The sequence below is a fragment of the Pogona vitticeps genome, chromosome 13, assembly GCF_051106095.1.
Source record: "Pogona vitticeps strain Pit_001003342236 chromosome 13, PviZW2.1, whole genome shotgun sequence".
Classification (NCBI taxonomy): domain Eukaryota; kingdom Metazoa; phylum Chordata; class Lepidosauria; order Squamata; family Agamidae; genus Pogona; species Pogona vitticeps.
The window spans coordinates 17,910,368-17,936,392 of record NC_135795.1 but is presented as its reverse complement, the minus strand read 5'-3'; the positions used below and the strand labels follow the sequence as shown (position 1 = coordinate 17,936,392).

General features: G+C 43.2%; 1 protein-coding gene across 4 annotated transcripts in view; it reads right to left on the bottom strand.

Annotated features, from left to right (window-relative positions):
• The window catches only part of MAD1L1 (mitotic arrest deficient 1 like 1), a 451,517-nt gene that overhangs the window by 181,970 nt on the left and 243,522 nt on the right, over positions 1–26,025 (bottom strand). For all 4 annotated transcript variants that reach the window (XM_078381280.1, XM_020804299.3, XM_020804300.3 and 1 more), the window contains one exon: positions 1,212–1,419. In XM_078381280.1, coding sequence (XP_078237406.1) covers positions 1,212–1,419 — 208 coding nt within the window. The remainder of the gene's footprint in view (positions 1–1,211; positions 1,420–26,025) is intronic.

Sequence of the window (26,025 nt, the reverse complement as noted above, 5' to 3'; positions counted from 1 at the left end):
ATTACAGTGTCACTGACCACTGCTGTGCTGCCGGCTAGGGAGGGCGTCACCCCCTGTCTAGAGAGATTGACCTTGCCCAGCGGCTCTGGGGGGGGGGAGGTGGCATCCCAAGACTGAGGAAAGGCTCCTGGGGGAGCCGCAGGAGAACCAGCCATTTCCAAAATGAATACGCGGATCTCTTATTTGCTTCCTGCCCCTCCCCGTGCCAATATCTCCCGATGAAGGAAAGGATAACGAGAGCCTCTCAGAAGGAAGAGCCCAGCTTTCAAATGGAATGTTTTCCTTTCCGCTGCTGCGCTGGTTTACCTAATTAAGAAGCAGAGGTTATCCTCACACAGTTACTTCACCCAGCTATATTTCTCTGCCTGAGGAAGCAACGGGGTGTATTCCAGCCACACGTGACACTAGCTGGGTTCATTCAGAAATCACTGTGCTTGTCTATCTAGAGAGAACCACCTACTTCCCCCGCCATGGATTAACCATACTGTAGTTGCTTTATTTTACTCCTGGATGGGGAAAAAAAAAAAAGGCCTCGAATGTGTCAAGGATGACTGGACAGTTTTTCAAAATAGGAAAGAAAAGGGGGAAAAAACTGAAGAGGTGCTGCTGTAAACACCAAATCAGGCCTAGGTTTCCTGCACCTTTTTAGCTTCTCATAACCTCTGTCCCCCCAGCTTGTCAAGACAAGGTCAGCCTAAGATACATGAGACAGAAACCCGTTGTCACAACTGAAACCATGCTCGTGTCCAAGGGGCAAGATTAAGGTGGTCTTTTGCATCTGAGAAATTTCTCTTGCAAAGGAAGAATAAGCTTAGGTCCATCACAAAACATAACAAGCAAGTTTGCAAATTTTAAGAGGTGAGAGGAGGTCCTGCTGGAGCCATTCCACATAGCCGCATGCAAGGGACTTTTATTTCCAGACCTTTCACAAGCCATTCAGCCCTCAGAGACACTGCTTCCATCCTCTCTGGCAGCACCTTTCATCAAATGATGTAATCTTTTTCTTTCTTCTTCTTTTTTTTTAAGCTGTACTTATCTTTTAAATATTTTGCAAGCCACCTGGAGTCCCTTTATTGGGAGAAAGGCAGGATTTTAAAAAAGTAAATGAACCCAACAATATGACATGCTGCTCTCAAGTACTGATTCAAAAACAACAACGTGGTATAACACATGGGGGTGAGGGTGAGAGAGAGAGAGAGAGAGAAACATACCTGCTATTTCTTGGGATGGCTGGAGATTTAAAGCCCCTCCCAGTTTTTCTGGGAGGGAACCTTGTCCTTCCAGGATCCTGACCAACTCTCTCAGGCGTTCACATTCCTCTCGCAGATTCATCTGCTCCTCCAGATGCTGCTGCCTGGCCAGGCGTGCCGGGTTCAGGCTAAAGTGGAGGACTTTGGTTTTGCTCGGATCATGGTAGCCCTGCAAGACACACAGAAATCCTGTCCGTTAAGGTCCACGGGAGTGGTTTGCACAAGCACAGCACACGGGCAGGAGGGAGGCCATCAAAGAGAACGGCAAACCGGTATTTTAATGGGAAGATCCAGACAACCACTCAGCCAAAGGGATCCTTAACACACGGAGAGAAACTTAACACATGGAGCGGGCCTCCATGAACTGTTTTTGTGCCATTAAAGAAGCGGAACACAAGAAGCAGAAGGATAATGGCAAGGCAGTCCCTATGCAAAACCAATAAATAAAGGGACACAGATCTAACATATGAAACAATAGTATACAATGTGAGAAACTTGAGATACCAAGAAATATTTTTGTATTTTGGTGACATGAAAACCAAGAGATCTTGCTTCATCTGTGAAGGCTATCAGCAGATTTGAGCAAATCTAATACATTTATTTTTAAAAGAAATTAACCTGCTTAGGTTCATTTAAGAGACCACAAGGCTTTCTGTGGTTTCTGTTGTGTGAGCCTTGTGGCGCAGTGGTTAAAATGCAGTACTGCAGTGAAGACTCTGCTCGCGAGCTGTTTCATCCTGGCGTGAAGTTGATCCAGCCTTCCATCCTTCCAAGGTCAGTAAATTGAGTGCCCAGGTCGCTGCGGGGAGCGGCAATGTGTAGCCTGCCAAATTAAATTGTAAATCACCCAGGGAGAGCATAAGCACTGTGGGGTGGTATATAAGCAGCACACTTTGCTTTACTCAATTTAACATGAAATAACTGTACTTATCATATGCACAAAATGGCCGTGTGCACAAAATGGCCTTGAAGGACAGAATTTTTTTTTAAACTGGATATTTGGCATTTTTCTATAGTGCACAACTTTAAAAGGCAGAGCTTTAGAAATGACAGCAACAAACAGCACAAATCTAATTTAATTCTGTAGAAATCTGACATCACTGGGCTCAAATTGTGGCCATCGTTACTGAATTGTGTCAGCTTTTCCTGAGCAAGCGGCTAAGAGACATTTCATGTTGCACTTTTCCCAAGAGGTGAAGTATATTTATAGCAATTTAAGTGATGAGCCAGATCCTAGAATAGCTGATTAATTTCCCTTTGGTGTGAGACAACACTGAAGTTAAACTTATACCTGCAAAATGGAAAGGGGGAGAGAGAGAGAAGGCCAGAGAACTTGGCAGAAAATTCTGCAACCACAACAAAAGGGGGAAGGGAATGCACATAGTGTTCCCACGTGTCTAGAAAGCAAGACTCCAAAGCGTGTGACAGGGCTTCCAGTTTGCACTTACACAGCAGGGTTGCATTCAGTCGGCCCCTTATGAGCATGCCATTAGGCATGCACAGCTGTCCTGTAAGTACAATTCTCTCCGCTTGCCGGAGAGCTGCTAACAGTAGCACGGATGGGGAGTGCAGTGGCATCAGCTGGAAAGGGCAGGTGGTAGATTTCAACAAAGGCAGCTGATCAGTCTGATCAAGCGGCCTGAGGCTTCAGGGACTACAGTATCCTGACTCCATTCACCTTCTTAAACAGTCAGCCTAAATGCTATCCTAAAAGTCCAGACCCATCACATGGCAGATCATTCAAGGCTCTCTCTAAACAGTCTTGACGCCATCCAAGCTCTCAGTGAGATTCAACAGGACAATCTCTTGTGGACATGCACCTCCCAGCACTGGGAAGTGTGACAGGGACACACATAATCCATTTGCCACTGCTGTCCTGGACCATCTGTGATATCCAAAAAAGCACAAAGTGGTCCTATAAAATGGCAGCAGAAAATGGATTTTCACTTCCTAGTAGCACTCAAAGAGAAGCTAGACTAAGCTGTCAACAGAATCACAGGAGGGGGAAAAGGGGGGTTCTAATAGGGAATTCAAAGTGCAGAGAGGAGTGAAAAGTTTCCGTGTGTCTGTTTACATCAGACAGGCTTTGCTTGCTCAATTTATTGTTAGCTGCGTTAAGCCTGGAAGAGAAAAAACCTTGCAAAATCCTTGAGCAGTCTAAAGCCACAGGGTGGGGGTGGATAGTGTGGCTTATATCACTAACGAGTCAGATGTTTGTACCTTCAGTCTGTTGAATACACTGAAGAAGGGGAAAATGCACCTTTTTAAAAATTTCGGTTGTCTGTTCCTCTGCAGAACAAAAACACACAGTCAAAACAGTAGCTAAACCTAATGTCTGATGCTTCCCTAGCCAGCAGAAAATCCTTTTGCAAAAATTTGCATGGATGGCTTACGATTTCACAGTGGCTCCATTTTAAGAGCAAAACTGCCACATAAAGACCCATTTTCGTTCCATTTTTCCAGGAGTAGGCTTTGCAGGGACCCCACCGAAACTTAACCATGAGATATCTTTCAGCTGTTTTAGTGCCCTCTAGTGACACATATCCAGCTGCTCAGACACTCTGCTTAAGCGAAGAAGCATGCTAGGGGGAAAACACAGTCGGAGGCAGCAGGATCCTTGTCAAGTGTGAAAAATCACCAACATCAAATGCAAGACCTAAACAGTTGCTCAGCCTCGAACTGTGAAGAATTCTCCGGGGGAGAGCATTTACCCAAAAGAAGCATTATCAGGGATCAGCTGAAAGTGACCTGGCTATATCTGTGCAAGACACACCGGATGCGTACAAACACCGACCACAACAGCAATCAGTGGGAGCAAGAAACAAGACAGGCATTTCCCTCCATAATAAAGATATAATACTGCGGATCAGAATCAAGAAGGAAACGGGTGTAACATCCGCCCTGCTTCACTGCTTATTGAAGGTTGCAATCGGTGGGAGCTGCCATTTGTGTTTGTTTCTAGGGAACTATGCAAGTCAAGGCTGACATTCGTGGACTTCATAGGCTCCTGTTTCTTCCCTGGACCTGATCAAGTCGGGATCACAAATGAATTTAGTCCATTATGTGAACCTGAACCCAACAATTTTGCATCAAAGCCCAACTTCAAGAACCTACACAGTGCTGAAACAGATAAGACATAAGCACCCCAAGATTGTTTACACCATTTCCCCTGGGTCCTGGCTAGAAACCCACTTGTTCATTCCCATTTTCTCTTCAGAATAAACTCCCAAAGCAGTGCTGTGGGCTCTCTTAACTCTTAGCCCCATTATGGCCATTTCTTTTCAAAATGCAGACCTTACAAGAAGGCACTCTTATCAGGTTAGGTTACAGTGGAACTCATCCTATTATTGCCAGGTTGCCCACACTCCAAACATTGCTTAGAAAATTGTTTGTTTAACATTAAAGGCAGGCTCACTCTGCAAAACATATTGTGATCCCAAGCCAATATCTCAGACGTGTAAAGGAATCCATCTCTGGGAGAGACCTGCTAATATGTAATAAAATTTCTCAGTGCCGAGTCTGTTTCTGAAAGCTTACAGCCCGAGGAGTCTGAACTCAGGAGAAAACCTAGGTACTTCATTGTACATAACTGACTACAGAGTAGCAAGGCGGCACTTTCACGGCCGATAAAGGCATCAATGCCAACAGAAAAGAGGCCACAGATGCTAAGAGCCTACAATCCACAGAAAGTAACAACCTGAACAGAACCAATCTAGGTATTTACCATGCTGCTACTTCTGGATATCTCCTGACCAGCTCACTCAAGCCTGGGTTTTGCTTTCATGCTAGTTCATGTGGAAGCTGCAGACTCCCATCTTGGAGGGACAAGGAAGCCAGGCTGGGTTTTAGTTCTCTGCTTAAAAGAGCTGTCCAGAGTGCTGAATAGAGCAGGTTCACCACCCTGCCACACCAGAGTCACCAGCCTGTTGCAAAGAAGCCCAAGCCATCTCTTCGATAGAGGACAGCTCCCAGGTTAGTACAGGTTGGTTCAAGTTGAGAGAGAGAGAGAGATCCTAGTAGAAGATTAAACATCATCACATTAACCTTCATGACACCAGGTCTACAGGGAGCTGGTCCATTGCCAGGCACAATTCAGAGTGCTGGATTGACTTAAAAAGTCCTAAACAGCTTGGCACCACATATCCCTTTATGAACGTACCTACCTACGTTTTAAGGTCCTCAGGAGAGGCCTTTTTCTCGGTCTCACCTCTTGGTAGGTGCACTCGGTGGAGACCCAGGAGAGGGCCTTCTTGGTGGCTGCTCCCAGGCGCTGGAACTCCTTCCCATGGGAGGCCAAGCTGGCCTCATCTTGGCTGTCCTTCCACAAGCAGGCCAAAGACCCTTTGTCTTAGTGATTGGCTGCCTAAGAGGGGGTTCTTAAAACGGGAATTTTGTTTTTCTGTTGGGTCTTATTGTGTTTTTAGAACTGTTTTTATCAACTAGTTTTGATACTGTGTTTATTTACTCCTTTTTAAATACTGTAATAATTTATTGTTCTTAGCTTTTGATACTTTTTTAATACTATAATCCTCCTTTTTAGGGGAAAGGTGGGGTATAATCTTTTAAATAAACAAAACCACCTTGCTAGAAAGATGACAAAAGATAAGGGTTTGACATGCCTATCGAGGTGGAAAGAGCAGGACATAGGTCAATCCATTGGGCACTGCAGGCCAGAGAGGCCCTTCTCTCCCGCAAGGAAAAAAAATCGCACCAGGGATATAAGATATATCTTGTTCTTTCTGGCCTCTTACCGGGCACTTTTGCAATTTAGCCTGTGAGTTTGGGGCGAAAGGCAGAAGCTGAAAGAAGAGCAGGGCTGCTGCTTCTAAGAAGCAATACCACTGGCCGGATAATTCAGATATAGCAAGTGCAGGAAAGAAAGAGCCTCAAGTCTGCCTGAAGTGATGACTTGCTTGATTTACTGGCATCAGGTGTGTCTGACACTGTCCAGTATTGTGGATTAATTTCTCCCTGGAAACTTAAAAAAGAGCCGACACAACATTCCTGATCTGATGAGGGGTGACCTAGGTAGCAACACTCCATAAAGAACAGGGCACTGGAGAGGGGTCACTGCCACTTTCCCCTGATGACCCTTCTAATTGGAAATTTGTGGGGCTCACTCTACTTCAACCATCACCTTTTCTGTCCAGTTCTTGGCTTTGCCCTTCACTCCACCTGAAAACAAGCTCAGGCAGATGATGCTGCACATTCTTCCTCACCTCTTCCTTTCGCTCCCTTTTGGTGTTGCTGAAACGCAAACTGCACGCTCTTTGCAGCAAGGCGAGGGGGAGGACAAGTAAAACTCAATTTTGTTATCTCCATGTTGTGTTGCACCTGTTGTGTTTACATGCACTGCAATCTACTCAGAGCTCCTGGGATTCAAAGGGCTGAAAAAGCCCAATCAATCAGAAGAAGACAGCTTTGCAAATGACAGGCGTAGGCTTAAACTTCTCCCACAGAAATCAATGGGTTTACATTGTGTCTGACTTTGGCTTGATGTCGACCGTGTGTCCTTACAGACAGCTCCAGTGCTGTTTTTAAAAACTGGTGCAAAACAGTGACCTCTCCAGGAATGTCTAAAGACACACAAAACAGAAAAGGGTGGTGGTGGTGGTGGGAATGGATAGGAACCACCACAACCCAACTGGTTTTCATCTAACCATCCGTCGTCTCTCCTTTGGGAACGCTGATTTCCTTGTACAGCATCCAAAATGTTTATACTATGTGGAATCCAGACAGCTTGCTGTGTGAGTGAAGCTTCTCTTGGCAAAGCAGGGTCCCTGTAAGAACCGGCGCGGCAGGATTTGCTCTCACTTCGCAACTGCTTTAGCAAAGCCAGGGTTGAGTCCTCAAAGGTTAAGGAAGAATGCATTCCCTTGGCCAAGGCATAGCCATGATAAATGCATAGTACTCTACCACCCACCCACCCACCCACCCCCAAATACAACGCAAACAGAATTGTTGCTGTTTCGTTCTGATTCTTTGCACAGCCTGTTTAAGTGATTACAGGAAAACCCTAAACTAACTGGCATCCAAATCGTTCCCACCGGACTCAAGAGTACAAAAGGCAAACAGGCTGACCCAATGCCCAACTCCCTCTGTTATGGCAGATAACCACACCCTGGGGAGCACTAGAAACCCTCCGAACAAACTGTGTTCACACAGAAATGGCTTGCAGAGGCAAGCCTAAGCAAGCCGGCAGAGCCATCAGCAAACGCGCCACCTGCTCCTCGCCGCTCTGACAGAAGAAGTGCACGTCCTTGAAACTAGAAATGCCGGAGCAAGATTCTCATCAAAGGGTTTTCTTCTTCCCCCTCCTTTGCTTTTATCTTCCAAACCTGCTCTATGTAGACATCGCAAAACTCACTAACAACGTGCAACCCAATAAAGAGGTAAAATGAAGGCTGCGGTCCAGGCAGCAAGTAGTGAGAGAAGAGATGAGAGCCAGCAATGCATGTGGGATAAGCCAGAGCTGTTTTGCACCAGCTTTTAAAAACAGCACTGGAGCTGGCTGGTCAAAAAGAAGGCAACAGTTGTCCCCATTCCACCGGGCCATAAGCCCAGTGACAAATAAGTTTGAATATTACTGAAATACTAATGAGCTGGCAACTGTGCTAGAGCACAGCTTTGAGCCTAGGCTATAACAGAATGCATGGAATAACCTGGGTTCATAAAAGGAGGGTCCATCATGAAGAACTTTAATTTCATCTCACTGGGCAAAGAGATCTACCAAATCACAGCCAGAGGAAAAATGAGGAGATTTCATAGATCTTAAACCTCATATGATTTTATCTCTGGGAAAAGGCTTGGGGGCGGAGGACATTCTCAACACCTGAATTGACAAAACTCTCCAGTTTCTTAGATGAATTCTTTATCTGAATGCTACAAGCGGGCTACCCCGTTTCCCAGAAAATAAGACTTGCCTGAAAATAAGCCCTAGCATGATTTTTTCAGGATGCTTTTAATATAAGCCCTGCACCAAAAATAAGTCCTAGTTATGTGAAATCCCACCTCCCACCCTTGTGCAGCAACCAGAAGAAGATATGACTGTAAAATAAAACATCCCCTGAAAATAAGCCCTAATGAGTTTTTTTGCAGCAAAAATTAATACAAGACCCTGTCTTATTTTCGGGGAAACACAGTATTACTAGGGTTCATATGGGATGCCACCTAATCCAACTTCAAAGCAAGTGGACCTTCTTCTAGTGTTGGCATGTATTGCCCTACTGAGTCTTTGTGGTGCAGACAATACAGCACAGTTACCCATACTTAGAACAGCTTTGAGGTGTGCTTTTAAAGTACTTTTTCCTTCCTGTTGAAAAACAAACCCACACTATCATGCATTAGTCATGATAAAACAAAGATATAAAAGAGTTATAAAAAGCCAGTACATCTTAAGTGGGCATCTCAAAAAACCATGTGATGCTATTCAAGCCCCTTGGTGTTATCTATCGGGCTTCTGTAACCTGGCCAGCTCCCTTTACAGAATGGATCTAATGATGCCAGGGGTATAAGTAGATTTTTTAAATTGATTGATTGATTGATTTCAGTTTTTCTATCCTAAACGTCCAGGTCACAACTTTTGCTTAGGAACAGGCCTGGCTCATGAGAGCAAATCTGAAACATGATTGAGTTCTCTCAAATTTACTTCCACAATTTGAGGGGCTGTGTGTGTGTGTGTGACCATTTATGACAACTTGAACCTACAGTGGTTCTATTATCTATTTTAGCCACAGCTTGGCTCTGACTGGAACTGAAAAATATCTATTCTTTTGGAACATTACTTCAAATCTGTTAGACTTAGCACAGAGAAGCTGTTGCAGAGGCAACTTATGAATTCTCTAGAAATCAAAGTTTATACTTACGATTTGTCTGAATGTGTATTTTATCCTTAAGCCACAACAAGACTGAATTGGTTTTATCCCAGCAGGGCAGAACTATTGATTACTACAGCTCTCTAATGTCTGCCATGACATTTTCCTCTCCAGGGAAGGGTCCATAAGTTATTTGAGGTAATTATTTGTTCAAAATACTGGAAAGCATTTACACTTATTGCTTCAGTTTTCCTTCCTCAGCCAGTTTTGAGGGACGGTCTGATAGCTTCAGCTAGATGAACTGTGCATATTGGTGCGGTACAGAAGAGTTAGAAAGAGTTCCTCCAACACATTACTACTAGGCGAGTTATAGGCAAATAAAACGTCCAAATGGATCTGTCCTTTGCTGTTCCCTTCCCCAGAAAGTGTCTAGACTGGTCCATGGCCTTTCTGTTTAGGGAGATCCAATGTTATGCAACCGAATCAGCTGCAAAATTGACATCCAAACTATCAACACCAATCGCATCTGCTACACAATCACTAGTGAGTACTGGTTATTTCAATTTAGTCTTATTCTTGTTTATTTTTTTCCCAGTAATACCAAAAATGTATTCATATTCTTCTTCTGTTTTGAAATTCTTTTTTTCCCTTGCATGGAAGACTTTCCCACCCATCCCTTTTCCCTTCCTTCTCTTCTTCCCCCCCCCCCCAAAATTTAAAGGTCTGCAAAATTGTTTAGAAAGATGAAGCAAATACCCTTACCAGTTCTGTCCGCTCCCCAATGGATGCCATTAAACATGGGGGAAGAGAAGCTTCCCACTGGATCCTAATGACTGGAATTCGTGAGTTTGGGGGAGCAGTTGGAGGGGCCCCCCGGGTCCCTAGTTCTCCACCCTGTCTTCAAATGTTCCCCTCCCCTCCCATGTTAACGCCACACCAGAGACTCAACCACTCAAAACAAGTTCCCAGTGGTGCCCACCTAATTCCTCTTTTCATGTCAGACTTAATTCTGAATTTCTGGCATAAAGCTTTTTTCTAGAATTAATTCAGAGGGGATTTTCAAGAAGAGATCTCAGGAGAGAAAAGTAGCAGAAATCCTCCAAGCAAGCCTGGAACCCGTATTACTCAAACAAGATGGGGAGAATTAATGGGGCACACATAACCCTCCTCTTTCAAAATCAGATCTTTCTTGGAAAGAAAAGGCTTCAGCGTAATGAGCTTTTAAACTACCTAATACTACTTGCCATCACAGATTTTTTTAAAAAAAAAACACGCAATACTTTAGAAATAGATAATAACATGTGTTAATGGTAATGTTGACAAGAACAGAAGTTACATGAAAAAATTATACGACTATATGTAAACATGCCATCACAGTCCAGTACTGCGAAACCACACTGAAAAAGAGCTTGAAAAAGTAACTTTTTTGGACAATGCTCAGAATCACTCAGCTAGTCTTGCCCGGAAGAGGCCCGCTCCCATGAGCTTTCCAAGCTATTGCACAAGAGATAGCCCAAAAAGCTGACCCACTGACCTAAATGTTATCTTCACAGTAAATGCAATTAAAACTAAAACTACATCTGTAACGAAGTCCTTCAGATGGACCACACACAGTCTTATCATATGATTATAAAGGAATTTTGATACAAATGTCAAAAGAGAAGATGAGGTCAAAATAAAACCAAGTCCTAAGAAGCCCAGTCCCTCTCATTCTGATCGTTTGATCCCTCCAGTCTATGGAGTGCGAAAGAGTCTAAGTTACTTCTGTTCTGAAGTCATGCTATTGAGAAAGTACTCTGGCTGATATTACAACTACTTTCAAAGAGTGGCACCATTCACACCATTATGAAGACCAAGAAATGTTCTCGCATATTGATTTTTGCATGCTGCCAAGAGCTGTTTTCTGTTCTCATATTTTAGCACCAGGTAGGGCTTCAAACCCCAAGGTAGCAATAATGCCCCAAAGAGTCCTGGTTCTAGTTGGCAATGAAGTCACTGAGAATTGAACACATATGTTCAGTCACCAGTGGCATCAACAACAGTGTCAGCCTCACAAATCTTTGAGGAAGGTGGATAGCCTGGCACAGAGCATCGATTTGCATGCAGAAGAAGATGGATTGAATCCCTGTTGTCTTCAGGATGGAATAAGGATGCTTCCTATCTAAAACCTGGAGAGATGATGGGCAGTCAGAGCTGATAACACTGGGCTAAGACAGACCCAAAGGTCTGACTCAAAGGAAGGCAACCTCCTATGATTCTAATATTGTCACAAAAGCCTTTGACAACTTTGACCTCTGGGTGGGTTGGACTCCATTTCCCATAACTCCTGGCCATTGATTTTGCTTGCTAGGAGTGTTGGGAGGTGGGTGTCCTGCTCTCCTGGAGGACACAGATTGGAGAGCACTGCATTACAGCCAGATATATTTCTACAGGGAGTGACACTTGACATGATCAAGTATAAAGCATTAAAAAAATCTGCTTTCAACATCCTTGCTGAAAAGTGCAAGAGGATGACTGACTGGCTCCAGGGCTGGCCGACCGCCTGAGCAAAGGGCGCACTTCAGCATCATGTGAGATTTGGAGAGGACCGGCCCTCCTTTGTCAACTCCCATCCCTCAGAGATAATCCCCTTGTCATCAAAGGGCTATCGGCATCTGGACAGGTGTTAAATGATGAGCTGCCAGAGGATTATCACCTCCTGCTCCTCCTTGTCAGGAGCAGGAGGTGGCAGAGGCAGGAGAAGGCATCGGTGCTAGAATTACTGGCAGGAGGCAAAGCCTCCACCTGTCTCCGTACTCCCTCCTCAACATGATTCGAAACGTGAAATTCTAAAAATGGAGATTAGGCAAAGCTGTAATGCACTGGTTTGACCAAACTCTGGGAGGCAGTGGAAGACAGGAGGGCCTGGCGTGCTCTGGTCCATGGGGCCATGAAGAGTCGGACACAACTTAACAACTAAACAATAACAAAATAATGCACTGGAACTTGGCAACATCAGGCAGAGCCGACTGCTAAGAGCAGAGCCTTCTCAGTCTCTTTTACACCCGCTTTTAATAATTCTGCAGACAAGAGCAGCCTACAGGAGCCCCCAATGATCTTCTGACCAGGTTGAGACTCACTACACTTCTTCACTACGAAAAGACAAGCAGCTAGGCCATTCCCTAGCCTATACATCACAACACATTCACACCCATGTCCTTCAGAATCCCAATTTCCTTCCTGGAAGGAGTTTCTTCTTCCTTTTACTTTCTGAGCACTGAAGTTTTCTGCAGATTTGGGATTAACACTTGCTGGAAAGGTCCCAAACTGTGAGAAGAGGGCTGTCACCCAGCAGCTTGCTCTGCATGCAAAGAGCCTTCAACAGAAAGAGTCAGCAATGCAAGGAGAATTAAAAAGCACAGTTAAACAGCCCCAAATCCTCATGCATATTTATAAATGGCACAGCAACACGGCTAAATCAATACACCTCCCTTTGCTCATTACATACAGCTCAGGAAAATAAGATCCAGTAATACACTTGTGATTTTTTTTTCTTTTAACAAGACCCTGGGAAACTAGTCCCTTACAAGGGATGCATGGATGGCTATGAGCATGTATGTTTTCCCACATGCATGCAAACGGTAGAGAAAGAGAGGAGAAAAGACTTAGAGCCATAGTAAAGAAGGAGATGCTGGCTACTTTCTTTTTTTCTTCTGTACAGATTTCTCTGAAAAATGTATGTATCTTAACTTAGGCTCAATACAAATTTTATAGTGACGTAGGTGCCTATGAAAAATGCTATAGAGTTGACTAGATTGCATACCGCTGCCATGACACTCGTAAACAGGATCCACACAGTGAAATGATCAGTTTGGTGTTTTAAGTGCCCGTTGGAACACTGCATCTCCTTGGAAGGAAACTACTCTCCCAGAGATAATCTTGTGACTTTTTCTGTCCCTATTTTCCATATTATACATACTGCAATGTTGTTGCATGCTACCACCCTCCTCCCCACCACATTCAGTTTCCCTCATATGATCGAGCAGACCGACTAACTGCCATCAATGGCTAGGAGTAAAAGAAAAGCAAGCCTAGTTTTGCATGCTTATGTTTTGCTTGTTTATCTATTTTTCAAATTGAAGCCCTCCATGTTGTGCCGCAAACCACATAGGACATCCTGCCTACTTCCCAATGTAATGTGGAACGAGGTGGGATAGCCTAAAAAGAGAAACAGGTCAATGATCTGAACCAGCTCTCCATGACTGTGGTTTACGCTTATCGTAATGTCCTAGGATCTGTACTCTAAGTGAGATCCCATCTCTGCCTATGAAGGCTTCCGATGTTACAGTCCTAGAGAAAGAGACCCCATACAGGCTCCTTCTCATATGACATCTGCATCACAGAAGACACGTGGGAGGAAGCCCAGACTATTCCCCATGCCAGGATCACCCCTCTCGTGCACAGATTCACGCCCTTTCAATTGAAAGAAGACACCTTGAGGACTCCTGGCCCAGACTCCCATGTTATCTCTGCAGCTTAGGACACAGAAGGAAAAAGGTGAGCCAAGGCCAGCTACCTCTCTAAAATACCTTCTATACACACAGCTGAGCAAACATTTAGGTAACAGGCACAGGGGGGAAAAACCCAGTATTTTTATAGATACACATTTCCTTCCACATCAGCTGCTTTCTAAGCAAGGACCAAGATACAACACGGTGTCTGAAGGAGTAGATTCTGGATGCATGAAAACCACACCCTCTCCCTACAAGCCTTCTGCCGACTGCATCTTATCCATCTAAGAAGCCATGAGACTTTGCGATTTTAATAAAAGAATACAGTACAATTTTTCGGAACTACCCACAAGAACTTGGTGCGCAGCCTGAAGAAGATGAATGATCATCAAAAGCTCACCGTTTGCGGTTTGTTTGTTTTAGCGGTCTAATAAAGGTATCTCCTGCTCCTTCACTTGTACTGAAACATTTACGTTAATCTTTAAAGTACTACAACATTTAGTCCTTTGTGTGGGGTTCTGGTTTTTTTTAATTATTATTATTTATGTATTTATTTAGTTTGCTTCCCTTTAATTTTGTCAACATGCTGTGACAGACTAATATAACGGTTCTCTTTTTGAAAATAACAGGATCCTTTGTTCTCTGGTATTGGAAAGGCCGAAGGCTCGTCTTCTTTCTTCTCCTGTGGGATATCTTCATAACACCCAAAACCTGGTGGTTTGTTTAATTTAGCCATAACAACTGTGTTCTGCTCTTGTGGCCTCGTCAGGACCTGATTAGGCAGCTTTTAAGCAGAACAAAATGGAAGACATATAAAATCTGGAGCCTCAGTAACTTAAACCTTAGACGCCCTGTTTTCTTTTCCCGTCTCCTCTGTGCCTGGACCTCCCACATTTCTTTCACCATTTCTCAGTGCCATTACAGTCACTGTGATTTGCTCAAGACAAAAATTCCAGCAGCATTTGGGAAAAAGTAATTTCCCTCCAAACAGATGCCTGTAAGCATTATCGTGCTGTTCCTTATGTTACTTAACAATCTTGCCATAATGTCTACACTGAATTACTTGGTTGTTTAATTTTTACTCCATTCCTTTTTCAATTTCCACTTGATGTAACCGAGGAATTGAATCAATGTGGAGATAGGGAAGGCCACCATGTCCGGGGTCAAGCATCTCCTTAAAAATTTCCATTTTTCAGCTACATAGATGATGACATTCTTAGCATGAAAGAAAGTTGCAGCTGTCTCGATCAAGCTCAAGTATTTTGATTTCCCCCATTTTCAACGGCATAATTAGCAATTGATCTTGGACTTCTGGAGCGGACGTGTCCATAATGAAAAGAGACAGCTCCTGAATTAAGCGGAAGACAAATAGAAATTGTGGGCTGACCTGGAATGGCAGTTCCACATCATCATCAAAATACAAAATATTGCACCATCATTGGCAGCCAAGTCTCTCACTTGCATAATCAAGCTCCTATATAACTCTTTCCCCTTCAGCAAAGTTCCTTTGAAGTCGCTGTTTGATCTTGGAGAATCCAGACACAACTTCTTGTGATGAACACAAATTAGCTTTTTAATGGGACTTTTCTCTTGCTTCTCTGAGAAATTATTGGTGATCATTATTCAGCTACATCCAATGGTTTATTTCCAGCCATTATGTTAAAATTGGGCCTGATGTAAATGTATACACCCAAATTTTGTGATAGCTAATTACACACTATTGATTTGTTCACTGCTTGGTTACTGCAATCACAATTAGAGAAGTCACTCCCTACCAAATAAAGCATTTTGAAGACTGAAAAATTAAATGGGTTACCTTGCTCTCTACAGTGTCCAGTCCATTCCTAATGGTCTCTAGTGGTAGAGAATCTAAATCTCACTTACCCAGAGTATACAAACTTAAAATTGACATGGGGTTTTCTATGAAAGGGGTGAGGAGGTAAGAAAACTTATTATTACCAATTTGTTGATATTTTAAAAAGTAGGTCTCGACAATTAATTGGATATCATTCTTTGACAATGTTTCAAGTTAAGCTCAAAGAGACAGCCATTGACAAAACATACTTAGAGCTCCGAGAAAGAATTATTTTTTTTAACTTTAGAACATCGTGACATTCTGATTAAAAAATTGAAGGAGACAAAAAGAAATCAAAAGCAAACCCAAAATGGATTTGAAATGACAAACTGACAGATACAGAACTGAAAAAGAAAACTATTGCTGATTGTGTCATCAACAAACACTGGGATGGCAAACAAAGGCCCACTCAATCACAGGCTGTCAGTAAAACAAACAACATATGCTAACGTGTTAGAGCAGAAGACAGCATATCTAAACATTCCAAAGAAGTTTAAATTAGCTTAGATAAATAAACTGTTTCCAAAAGATGTCCAAAGTAGAAATAGGGTAGAAAAACACACATGTATCTGACGGGGCAACACTGTACCATAGTTAATGAAAAATGTAGACCAGGGAAAAATGAACAAAAGAGGAGACCCCATAAGATGCTACAGAACCTGAGACTCCCTGGTGACGGTTTTGGGCTCATGGCAATCCAAGATAAGTGAAATAAAAGAGGGGGAATAGCAATGTGGCCAGTTCAAAATATAAATGCAAGAACAGGTGATAGGCGATACTAGTAAGGTGTCCTTCACCACGATTAAGCCTGTAACTTATCAGAATGTCCAGCATGTGAGGCTCAAAAGGAAGATACCTTCCATGTCTCAGAATAAATTTTTAAAAAAGGAAAGAATTCAACCTGAAGCCCCAAGAGAGCTGCTACTCCCCTCAGTGTTGACAGTATTGGGATGGCAAGACTAAGGCTCTTAAAGGCAGCTCTTTTCATCTTCCTGGGCGCCCCAAGAGAAAAGGCAACAGATCAGGGTGGACAATCTGGGCCATGATCCGGAGTTACTCCAGCAAGATAGGAATGCAGTGTTTCCACCGATCAAGGGACACGGTGAAACCCTACATCAAACTCGCCAAAAGGAAAGCTGAGAAGCGATCTGAGCACAGTCTACAATTATCAACACAGGAAAGACGTATCTGATACAAGAAAGCAATTTAATCCATCAGACAGAGACATATCATGGAATTAAGCCAGCTAAGCTTGCCCTGGAAACCAGATGATTTATTTTTAACAGGAAAGAAAATGGCCTGGAGGAACTGATAACCAGCATGCTTGGACAACTCCATGTCACTTAAGTGCCAAAATCAACATCTGATCTCTTTCTGGAAGGCCTGCCTCAAGTCAACATTTCCTTAAAAAGTACCATCCACACGCCTTGGACTCTGACTACCACAAACACAACTGGCTGGGTATTTATAATCCAATGTATTAGGCAATCACCTGAGGGAGAAGACATCTTTAAGTCAGAGGTTCCCAAAGCTGGGCAATCCAGGTGTTCTCAGATTGCAACTCCCAGAAACCCCGGCCAGCAGAGCTAGTGGTGAAGGGTTCTGGGAGTTGCAGTCTGAGAACACTTGGGCTACCCAAGGTTGGGAACCACTGTTTTAAGTCAACTATGTGTTCTTGTGGTGGATGTTGGTTTCTTGGATTATCTGAAGTCATATAACCTAAAAGTCTTTATTTTTCACCAGAAAGTGTTGATTCTCTCAGTCACCAAGGAATGAGCACTGAGTCACAAGTCAAGAGAAGACATTCTGCCCCTTGGAACATAATTCATTCACAACACAATTTTCACAAGTGGTTTTAGCTTGCTTAAAACACTCCATGTACATTAAGAGAGTCCTCTTTGCAACCTCAAACAGATGGGATGGGTAACTGTTGGAACTCCAAATGTTCTTGCGCTGCATATTCCAGCAGCCTTCCCCGTTGACTCTACTAGCTATGAATAATGAGAGTTCCAACTGTACAACACCTGGATAGGCACACCTAGAGAGTAAAGGAAGCAAGGACTTGACCCAACCCGCCTCTCTGCTATCTGGACCACTGACCAGGCTTTGCTCAAGTGGGAAGGAGCACATGGATCAGTGAAGAGTAGACCCAGATGGGTGGAGGAGAAATCCAATAAATAAATAATTTTTTTGTACAATGAAAGGACACTGGGAAGTGTTTGGTCCCACTTCTCCCAGTAAAAGGACAACAGAAAGTACACTGGTACATCCAGTGCTGCAGAGGGAGGACTGCTAGCCTTGTGCTTCACTCCCAGATGTGGACCATGAGTAAACAAGACAGCAGTGAGTCTAGTTTCATTTTCTCTCCAAGCAGCACAGTGGGCCCAATCCTCCATTTTCTGGCTGTCAGAGGGAGTGAGAAAGCAAGCGAGAGGAGGTAGGAAGAGTTCCTACCGTATCTTGCTAGCCTAATGCCTTGTCCACCACTCACCACCCACCAGCAGCAAAGCTCAGCCCCTCTTCGCTCTCTTGCGTTCCAGTCTTTGTTGAAGAGGCCAGAGAGACGGATGTTTGCTATTCCTATTATGAAACAGCTTCCTGGCCTTTAAAATAAAAGCAGCATTAAACCCCTTTCCCCCCCCCTCAAAAAATACATACTGGATGTCAGTGCCATTAGGCCCTGGGTTAAACACTTCTATAATGCTTGGCTCAAAGCCTAATTATCCTGCTGAATTAATGAAAAGTTCAAGGTCCCCCGTCCCCCCCTGCGCCACACACACATCAAACCTTGGATTACTGTCACGAAAAGCAAGCGCTGGCAAATTAGCAACACCTGAGAGAACTCAACGGCTGCGTTCCCAAACGTTACTCATTCGATTACTGTTAAATTAAACTGAATTAATAATGGGAGGATGACATAAATACTGGCAGTTAAAATGTCTCAGCACAACATGGAGAAAAATATAGACTGACATTTCAAGTCAGATCCCACAGATCTTCCTTTGATGACTGTGCTTATCTACCCACTTTCCTACCAAATACGTTCCTAAGTTCCATAAACCCACAATAACTTTCAAACTCAGGATAAATGGTTTTGTGCTTCTTCCGTGTGTGTGTGTGTGTGTGTGTGTGTGTGTGTGTGTGTGTGTGTGTGTGTGTGTGTGTGTGTGTGTGTGTGTGTGTGCGCGCGCGCGCGTGCGCGCGTGCGCGTGCGCGTGTGCGCGTGTGCGTGTGCGTGCGTACATGTGCGCGTGTACAACGAGAGCAGCCAAGACTAGGAGATAAGAGGAAGGAGTGATTTAGGCTAGATTGGAACTGTTCTACCCACTGCAATGCCTTCTTCACAAACAACCTATGTTCTCCATTCACGGCTTACCTATTTCAGAGCTGACCAAACAACGTTACCCCAGGACAGCTCTCAGAAAGAGGAAAAAACAAGGGGAGCTGCTGAAAGGGACTTCCACTGCCTTGATGCTATCGCCAACCTGCCTCAGTTGCGCACGGATAACCCTCTAGCTACCCCACCCTTGACAATGCAGCCACAGCAGTTTTCTCCAACTCCAGCTGCTCGAGAAAGCTAGAGGGGAGAGTGAAGAAAGAGCCTCTCTGTTTGCTTCTCGACAGCTGTGCAAAATGCAGACACACATAGAACGAGCATTCTAATAAGAGGAAAAGTGGCTTTTTCCTAAGCAAGCGAGATGTGGGAAGAGGATAAATGAGGCACCTGCCTTACCCCTCAAATGCACAGTCTCTGTTTCTATGATCACTAGAGTGTGTGACACTGAAAGAGGGGGAAAAAAGAAAATACACAGATTGAAGAACTTCACATTTAGGATTTCAACTGCAATTGGTTTGAGGACACTCAAGTGGGCAGGTGCTTAAATTCTAGGGCAGGGGTGAGGAAGGGGTGACTCCCCCAGCACTGGATATACTCAGCTCTAGCCTTCACAGCTAGTGACAATGGGTTATATGAAACGCCATGTAACAATAATTGGAGAATAATTAATTCCTCAACCCTGATCTAGCGCAGTGTCTGTTTGTAGACAGTTCTATCATGTGTAAAAGCTGAAAGTCATCACCCATGTCCTCATCTATGGGTAAAAACAAAAAAAAAGGAGAACCAAGAATAATTTGGGGCTGCAGATTACTCAGAAGAAGGTAGGACCCACAGTCTCCTGGGGATGGACTTCATAGGTGGAGAATGACATGGGACTTGGCCTGTATTGGCAGATCTATGCAGGAAGCTCTTTGCAAGTGTAGTTAAAGTAGTGCCTTGCTTAACGAGTGCACTGTTTAATGACGAATCTGCATAGCAACGAGGTTTTTGCGATTGCAAAAGCGATCGCATAACAATGTTTTCAATGGGTAAGCATCGCTTTGCGATGATCAGTAAGCGTTTCGCTTACCGATTATCGCATAATGATGTTTTCAAAAAAGCTGATCGGCGACTCCAAAATGGCGGCCGGGTAAACAAAATGGCCGCCCACAGTGGTTTCACGCCCTTTCCTCGCTTACCGGACAGCGAAAATGGTGGCCAGATGGAGGATTTCCGCATAGCAGTGAGTTTTTTCTCCATAGGAACATATTAAACGTGTTTTAATGCGTTCCTATGGGTTTCCCCCTCCCACATAGCAATGAATCCGGATAGCGACGATTTTTTCGGAACGGATTATCATCGCTATGCGGGGCACCACTGTATTATTAAGTGTAGTTGTAGAGGAGATAGTCATGCTAGTCTGTGAAAGTATTGTAGGTAAAAATAAAGAACAAACTGAAAAGACAAAAACATGGTACCACTTGTATATGCATATATACACTTACTGTGTATATATGTATAAATTCATGTGAGCTTTTGTGGACAAGTCCAATTCCTCAGACATAAGAGAGAGAGAGATAACAGACAAATATTTATATACAGCATCAAAATACAGAGATCATGGTTGGTTGTAAGAAAGTCAATGGGTATTTAACAGTGGAGTGACAGTCACTTTGATATACAGGTATATTCCATTGAAGCTTGTGTTGTAAAGAATGTAACAACCTCTATCGTAGAATAATGATAGAGGCGTTGTAAGCAACTAAAATGGTGTGTGAATTACCCCAGGCAATCGATGACCATAATAACAACACTGCAATGAATTAAGACTCTGGTTTACATTTGTATTTTTTAAAGTGGACTTGTTAATGAGGAAAAATCTATCTGGGAAAATATGTTTTGTTGTTGTTGTTCAGTCATTAAGTCATGTCCGATTCTTTATGACCCCATGGGCCAGAGCATGGCGGGCCCTCCTGTCTTCCACTGCCTCCGGGGTTTGGACAAATTCATGTTGGTCGCTTCAATGACATTGTCCAACCATCTCATCCTCTGTCGTCCCCTTCTCCTCTTGCCTTCACACTTTCCCAACATCAGGGTCTTTTCCAGGGAGTCTCCTCCAGCACCACATTTCAAAAGCATCAATTCATTGGTGGTCAGCCTTCTTTATGGTCCACCTCTCACTTCCATACATCGCTACTGGAAAAACCATATCTTTAACTATGTGGACCTTTGTCGGCAAAGTGACATCTCTGCTTTTTAAGATGCTGTCTAGGTTTCTCTGTACTATGTCTGGGAGATATAGTACAGTACTGTACAATTATTGTAGTGTTTTGTAGTACTCATATTTTGTAGTAGTCTAAAAAGTCTTGGCTTATATTGAGTTCATTGAGATGGGTGTCTAGCATGTGTATATATTTTATCTCAGCTGTCCCTCTCTGGACTCTTGTCTTGTAGCTTCTTTTTTTTCAAAATGTCCACATTTTACAATGTCCTGGTAAATAAAAATGATGTGACATGGAGATCTCTGTGTTGCCATTCCTGATGTCTGATTTGTGTCCACTAATTCTTTTGCATAGAGAATGTCCTGTTTGTACTATGTAGGGTGCAGATGGCATTGTTGGCAAAAGATGACCGAAATAAAATAGAGGAACGGGCTCTTTGATTTTGAATGTGACATTGTTAGGTCCAGTAATCGTGTTGCTAGAATAAATATGGGGGCAGAGCTAACATCTGAGTTTGTAGCAGGGTTTCATTCTCATCTCTGTGCCATTGTGTATCAGTAATTGCTTGAGACGACTGAAAGTGGTCTGTAAGCAAGTATAGATCTGTCACCAAGGGCTTGGAAAAGTGAAGTGATATTGCCGAGGATGGGTTGGAGATCACATATGATGTGTTGATATGTGTCATTTTCTCTTCTGAGTCTGTCTTTCAGTAGGTTATTTTTGGGTATCCAGCTTGCTTTGTTAATTTGTTCCTTAATTGTACTGGGTGGATATTGTAGTCTGAGGAATGCATCTTGTCGATCTTTGAGTTTGGAGTCTGCATCTTGTGGGTCCAAGCAGATGTAATTGTATCTGAGGTTTTGACTGTAAACAATGGATTTGACTGTGTTTTCTGGATAGAAGCTGGAAGTATGTGGGTCAGTGGGTTTTCAGCATAGCATGGTACTAAGATGTCCATGTGTCTAAAAAAAATATACCTGTTGTGTAGATAAGTTTAATGTTTAGACAAAAGTCATTGAAATCTTGGTGGAATTTCTCTAGGAATTACTTTCCATGGGTCCAGATCAGAATACTGTCATAGTATTCATGGTTGGTGCAATGAGTTTTCTGGGATTTCCTGGTCTGTATACTTTAGGTAGTAGATACTGTACAAGGTGGTTGATTCGAGACTCCTGTGGTGTGTTAGCCATGATTTATTCATTATCAAGCAGCTAGAAACTCAAAGATGGTGTGGGGGCATTCACTAGGACTATTACTATGGCTTAGGGGTAGGGGCAGAGAAAATAATCTTGCTGGCACCTTGCTTCCTTCACACACCCAGAAATCTTGTGGGTTCTGGATGAGATGGCTAGTCTCCTTCAGCAATACGGGTGTCGAGATGAAGCAAACAGCTATACACTGAGATAGCTGAGGTTTGTTACAATTCAAGCAGGGAGATCATCTCATCAGTGTTTCTGCACAGACTGAATTGCTGCTTATTTCCGCATTATAAAAAGCTGTGGTCCTCCTTAATCAAACATGTGTCTCAGATCTTTATGCTGAGTATGGGTACAGCCAATCCTCAGCTAACACATGGTTCTTTCAAACCCTTAATTCAACTTTGCAAGTCAAGCCCCGGGTCCATTACAGCTTAGTCCATTTGCATTTGAAATCTTGCTGACCTCACATTTTAATCAGCACCAAAGGACTAGCACTTCTTACTGCACAGGATACAATAATCACTGGTCCAAAGCCTCTTAGAATGATCTACATTCAGGAACAAGTCTGTAAAACAGGGCAGGAGGAGGAAGATGGCTGTAGGTTTCAGTTAACTCCATCTCAATCTGCATTAGAGGGATTAAACGGCCAGGTCATTAAAAATGCTTTGAGGTAAGCCTTTGATCGTAAACTTTACATCTTTTTATGGTTATTGGAGCCGATGGCCGATGCATCTAATTTGGCCCTATTCTGCTGTCATTTCATTTTTCCCTTCTTGTTATGGGAGTTGCATGCCATTAGGAGCTTCCCCTCCTTGTTTCTCCAGCTGTTTTGTATGCTGGGCTGCTGCGGCTGCTCTCCAGGGACTGAGATTGCTATATGCTGATAGCCTGGAGGAATGGCTGAAGTGCAGGAATTTCATCCAAGGCAGGTTTCTAGAGGAGGCACAAAATAATATACGAAATATAAACCTCACCAAATGAGCTATGCATAGACACCGCAACAGAGCGTGACTCCAGACCTTTCTTTCTTTCTTTTTAATCGCTGGTCTGTCTTTCCATTGCTGCAATAGGACATGACCAATTACTTAATTTAAGTTGAGAGCAATTAATTCAAGCCCATTAAAACCTGGTGCAAACTCAAACGGAGGAACGGAGGGTAGGGAGAATGGTGGAAGCTGAGGGTTTTTTCCCCCCATCTAGGAAGCATTCAAGCAGTCAAAATCCACTCTCCTGCCACAGCCTGCCAAATCCTTTGACCTGTAAGCCTTGGCATTTAACTTGGCACAGGGCTGTGATAGCCATGGAAATGTAATCTACTTGCCGTGGCAGGATTGGCCAGCTGCAGCTTGCAAACAAGAGCCAGCAGCTTACAACCAACGTGGAGAGGGGCACTGGAGCTGCCCGGAAGGATCTTGGAGGAATGACAGCACCATCATCCCCAAAAATAAGGACCAAAAGAGGCGCCAGTCCCTATAGCCAAAGAGAATTGCTGCAAGGGGGAAACGCACATGTCTGCGAATCCTATCAAAAGGGCGTAACATCCAAAAGAGAAAAACATACAAAAAGCAGCGTCAAGAGAAACAGAACTGTGACCTAAGGAAAAAAATTTGGGAGGCAAGGAAGAGAAACAGGTTGTTTATCCCATTGTGCTTGAAAGCAACTTATTACCAATAGCTCTCAGCATGAGTCCATTTATTCTGTGATTTTCATTTTTAAACAGCAGCCTCTTGTAATACAGCGGCTATATTTTACATTGGCTGTGAGCTCTTTGGGGTTTTCCAATTCAAAGGTGGTAACAGAAATATATAAATCAAGGAACAAACAGACAAAAAAAACCTTCTTCTATCCACCTATCAGACAGTCCAGATCTCAATCTCTCTCCTTTTTTTAAAAGTCCTAACCTTTTTCTCCTCACATCTCCTACAAGACAAGGCATGGCATTTTTCATTCAGAACAGAGCCAGAAAATCATTAGCAAAGTCTACAATGCGACATTTGCAGAAGAAAATCCAAAGAGCTTATCAGCCTCTCTGAGCTCCGAAAGCTGCAGTGTCGTCTTCTAGGCAGTGCCAAGGCAGCCCCGAGGAAGGGAGAGGGTTTGCCAGGTGGGAAAGGCAAGTTATCTTCATTCAGAGAACTAAGTCCAGCCTGAGAATACTGGAAAGGATGACAATAGGTCGAAATCAAGAAAACATGCAACTGGAGGAACGCTTGGTAGAGAGGGTAGAAGTAAAAGCAACATTAACTTCTTTTCGTGTCCAATTCATGACTGCCCAGAACAGGTCCATACACTGCGCAACACAAACTGATGGAGAATGAGACCAGCTGAGGGGAAGCTATCCTAGAAGCAACTGCAGTATTTTGGATACTTCATGCATTTTTTTAAAAAATACTGTAATTTGATTCAATCCATAGTCCCCTTACTGGGAGAAAGGCAGCCTGTAAATGAAACAAATAAATAATCATCAAGTAGAGATGAGGTCCCTTAAAGATGAAGTCCCGTGATCTGGCATGGATTCTAACCGGCCTCTTCAAGAGCAATGGGCTGCAGTCCACAAAGGCTTATGGGAGATAGTAGGAGCCCCCAGGATTCTTCCAAGTATTCACGTTTCATACAAAGTGGTCCAGTACTGTCCCAAAAATTCCTTATGCATGTAGACCATGGGATTGTGGGGCCAGAGTCATGAGGAATGTTCTATAATGTTTACGCCTGTTTGATAACTGCAAAACTAGATTATACATCTTCAATCAGCTATCAAAAACTTTTTAAAAAACTATGAGAAAGAAGCATAGATGATTTTTTTTAAAATATACGGAAAGAACAGCAACGACGTTGTGTGCTACAGCCACAGAGAACCTCTCTCTAAAAATGTGAGACAAACACATGATTGTCACAGGAATGGCGTTTATAAGTAGGTGTCTGAACTTGACGTTGACCTGAGGTTTTTTTTTAAAATATATTTTTAAGCTTGCCAAAAGCAAACACTCATTGTTCTGTGCACGCTCCTATATTTAATCCTGGGAAACAACAGTGAGGGGAATTTAAAAAAAAAAATCCTTTGTTTCAGTATCTGCTGGTTTTGATCATATTCTACACAGGAGACATGACAGCTTGCTTTGGACCAGTATAATGGGACTTGACAGAGATTGTGCGGTGTAGTTTTCCTTTACATCAAGGACTTCGCATTTACTTTTCAAAGGTGTTCTCGGCATGGAGAATCTGAGAGTGCAAAGGAACTTTTGTCAGGACAGAAGGTGGTGGAAGGATTAGAATGGAATATGGGAGCCACCTTTTTCCACTTCCTATTTTGAATCCAGTACGGGGCAAAACCTGAGCTCTCTTGAGCCAAATTTCATGCAGGGAAAGGGTCTGCCTGCTGCCAACTCAGAGCAAGCCACAATGCAAAAAGGATTTGCTGCAGAGATGGACAGACATTGAGGCCTTAGTCATTCATCTCTTACAGATTCCCAAAGTGACCCTTCAAGAAAGGTGATTGTTGAAGGAGAGTTGCCCAACACTATAAATAACAAAATAACAAACCTCAAAATGGTTTAATTTCCAACGGAGGAAAAAGAAAGCGGAACACACATACACAAAAAAATATATTGTCAACCACTGCTTGATGTGGTAAAGACTTGTGGCTGAACAACTGCCTGAAGTGACTGTAATATTTGCATCTTTATCTAATTTTCTATATAGCTCAAAGGTCTTCTTCTCTGTGTGCAGCTCTGTGAAAGTGGAAAACACGCTGTCTATTTCATAAACAGACGCTAATCCAATGAAATCACCGTATTACCCACTTGGCTCTCTAAAGAAGGCTAAAGATCCTTATTTCTGATTAGCCTGCCTATAGCTACTACAAAACTTTATTATTGTTTA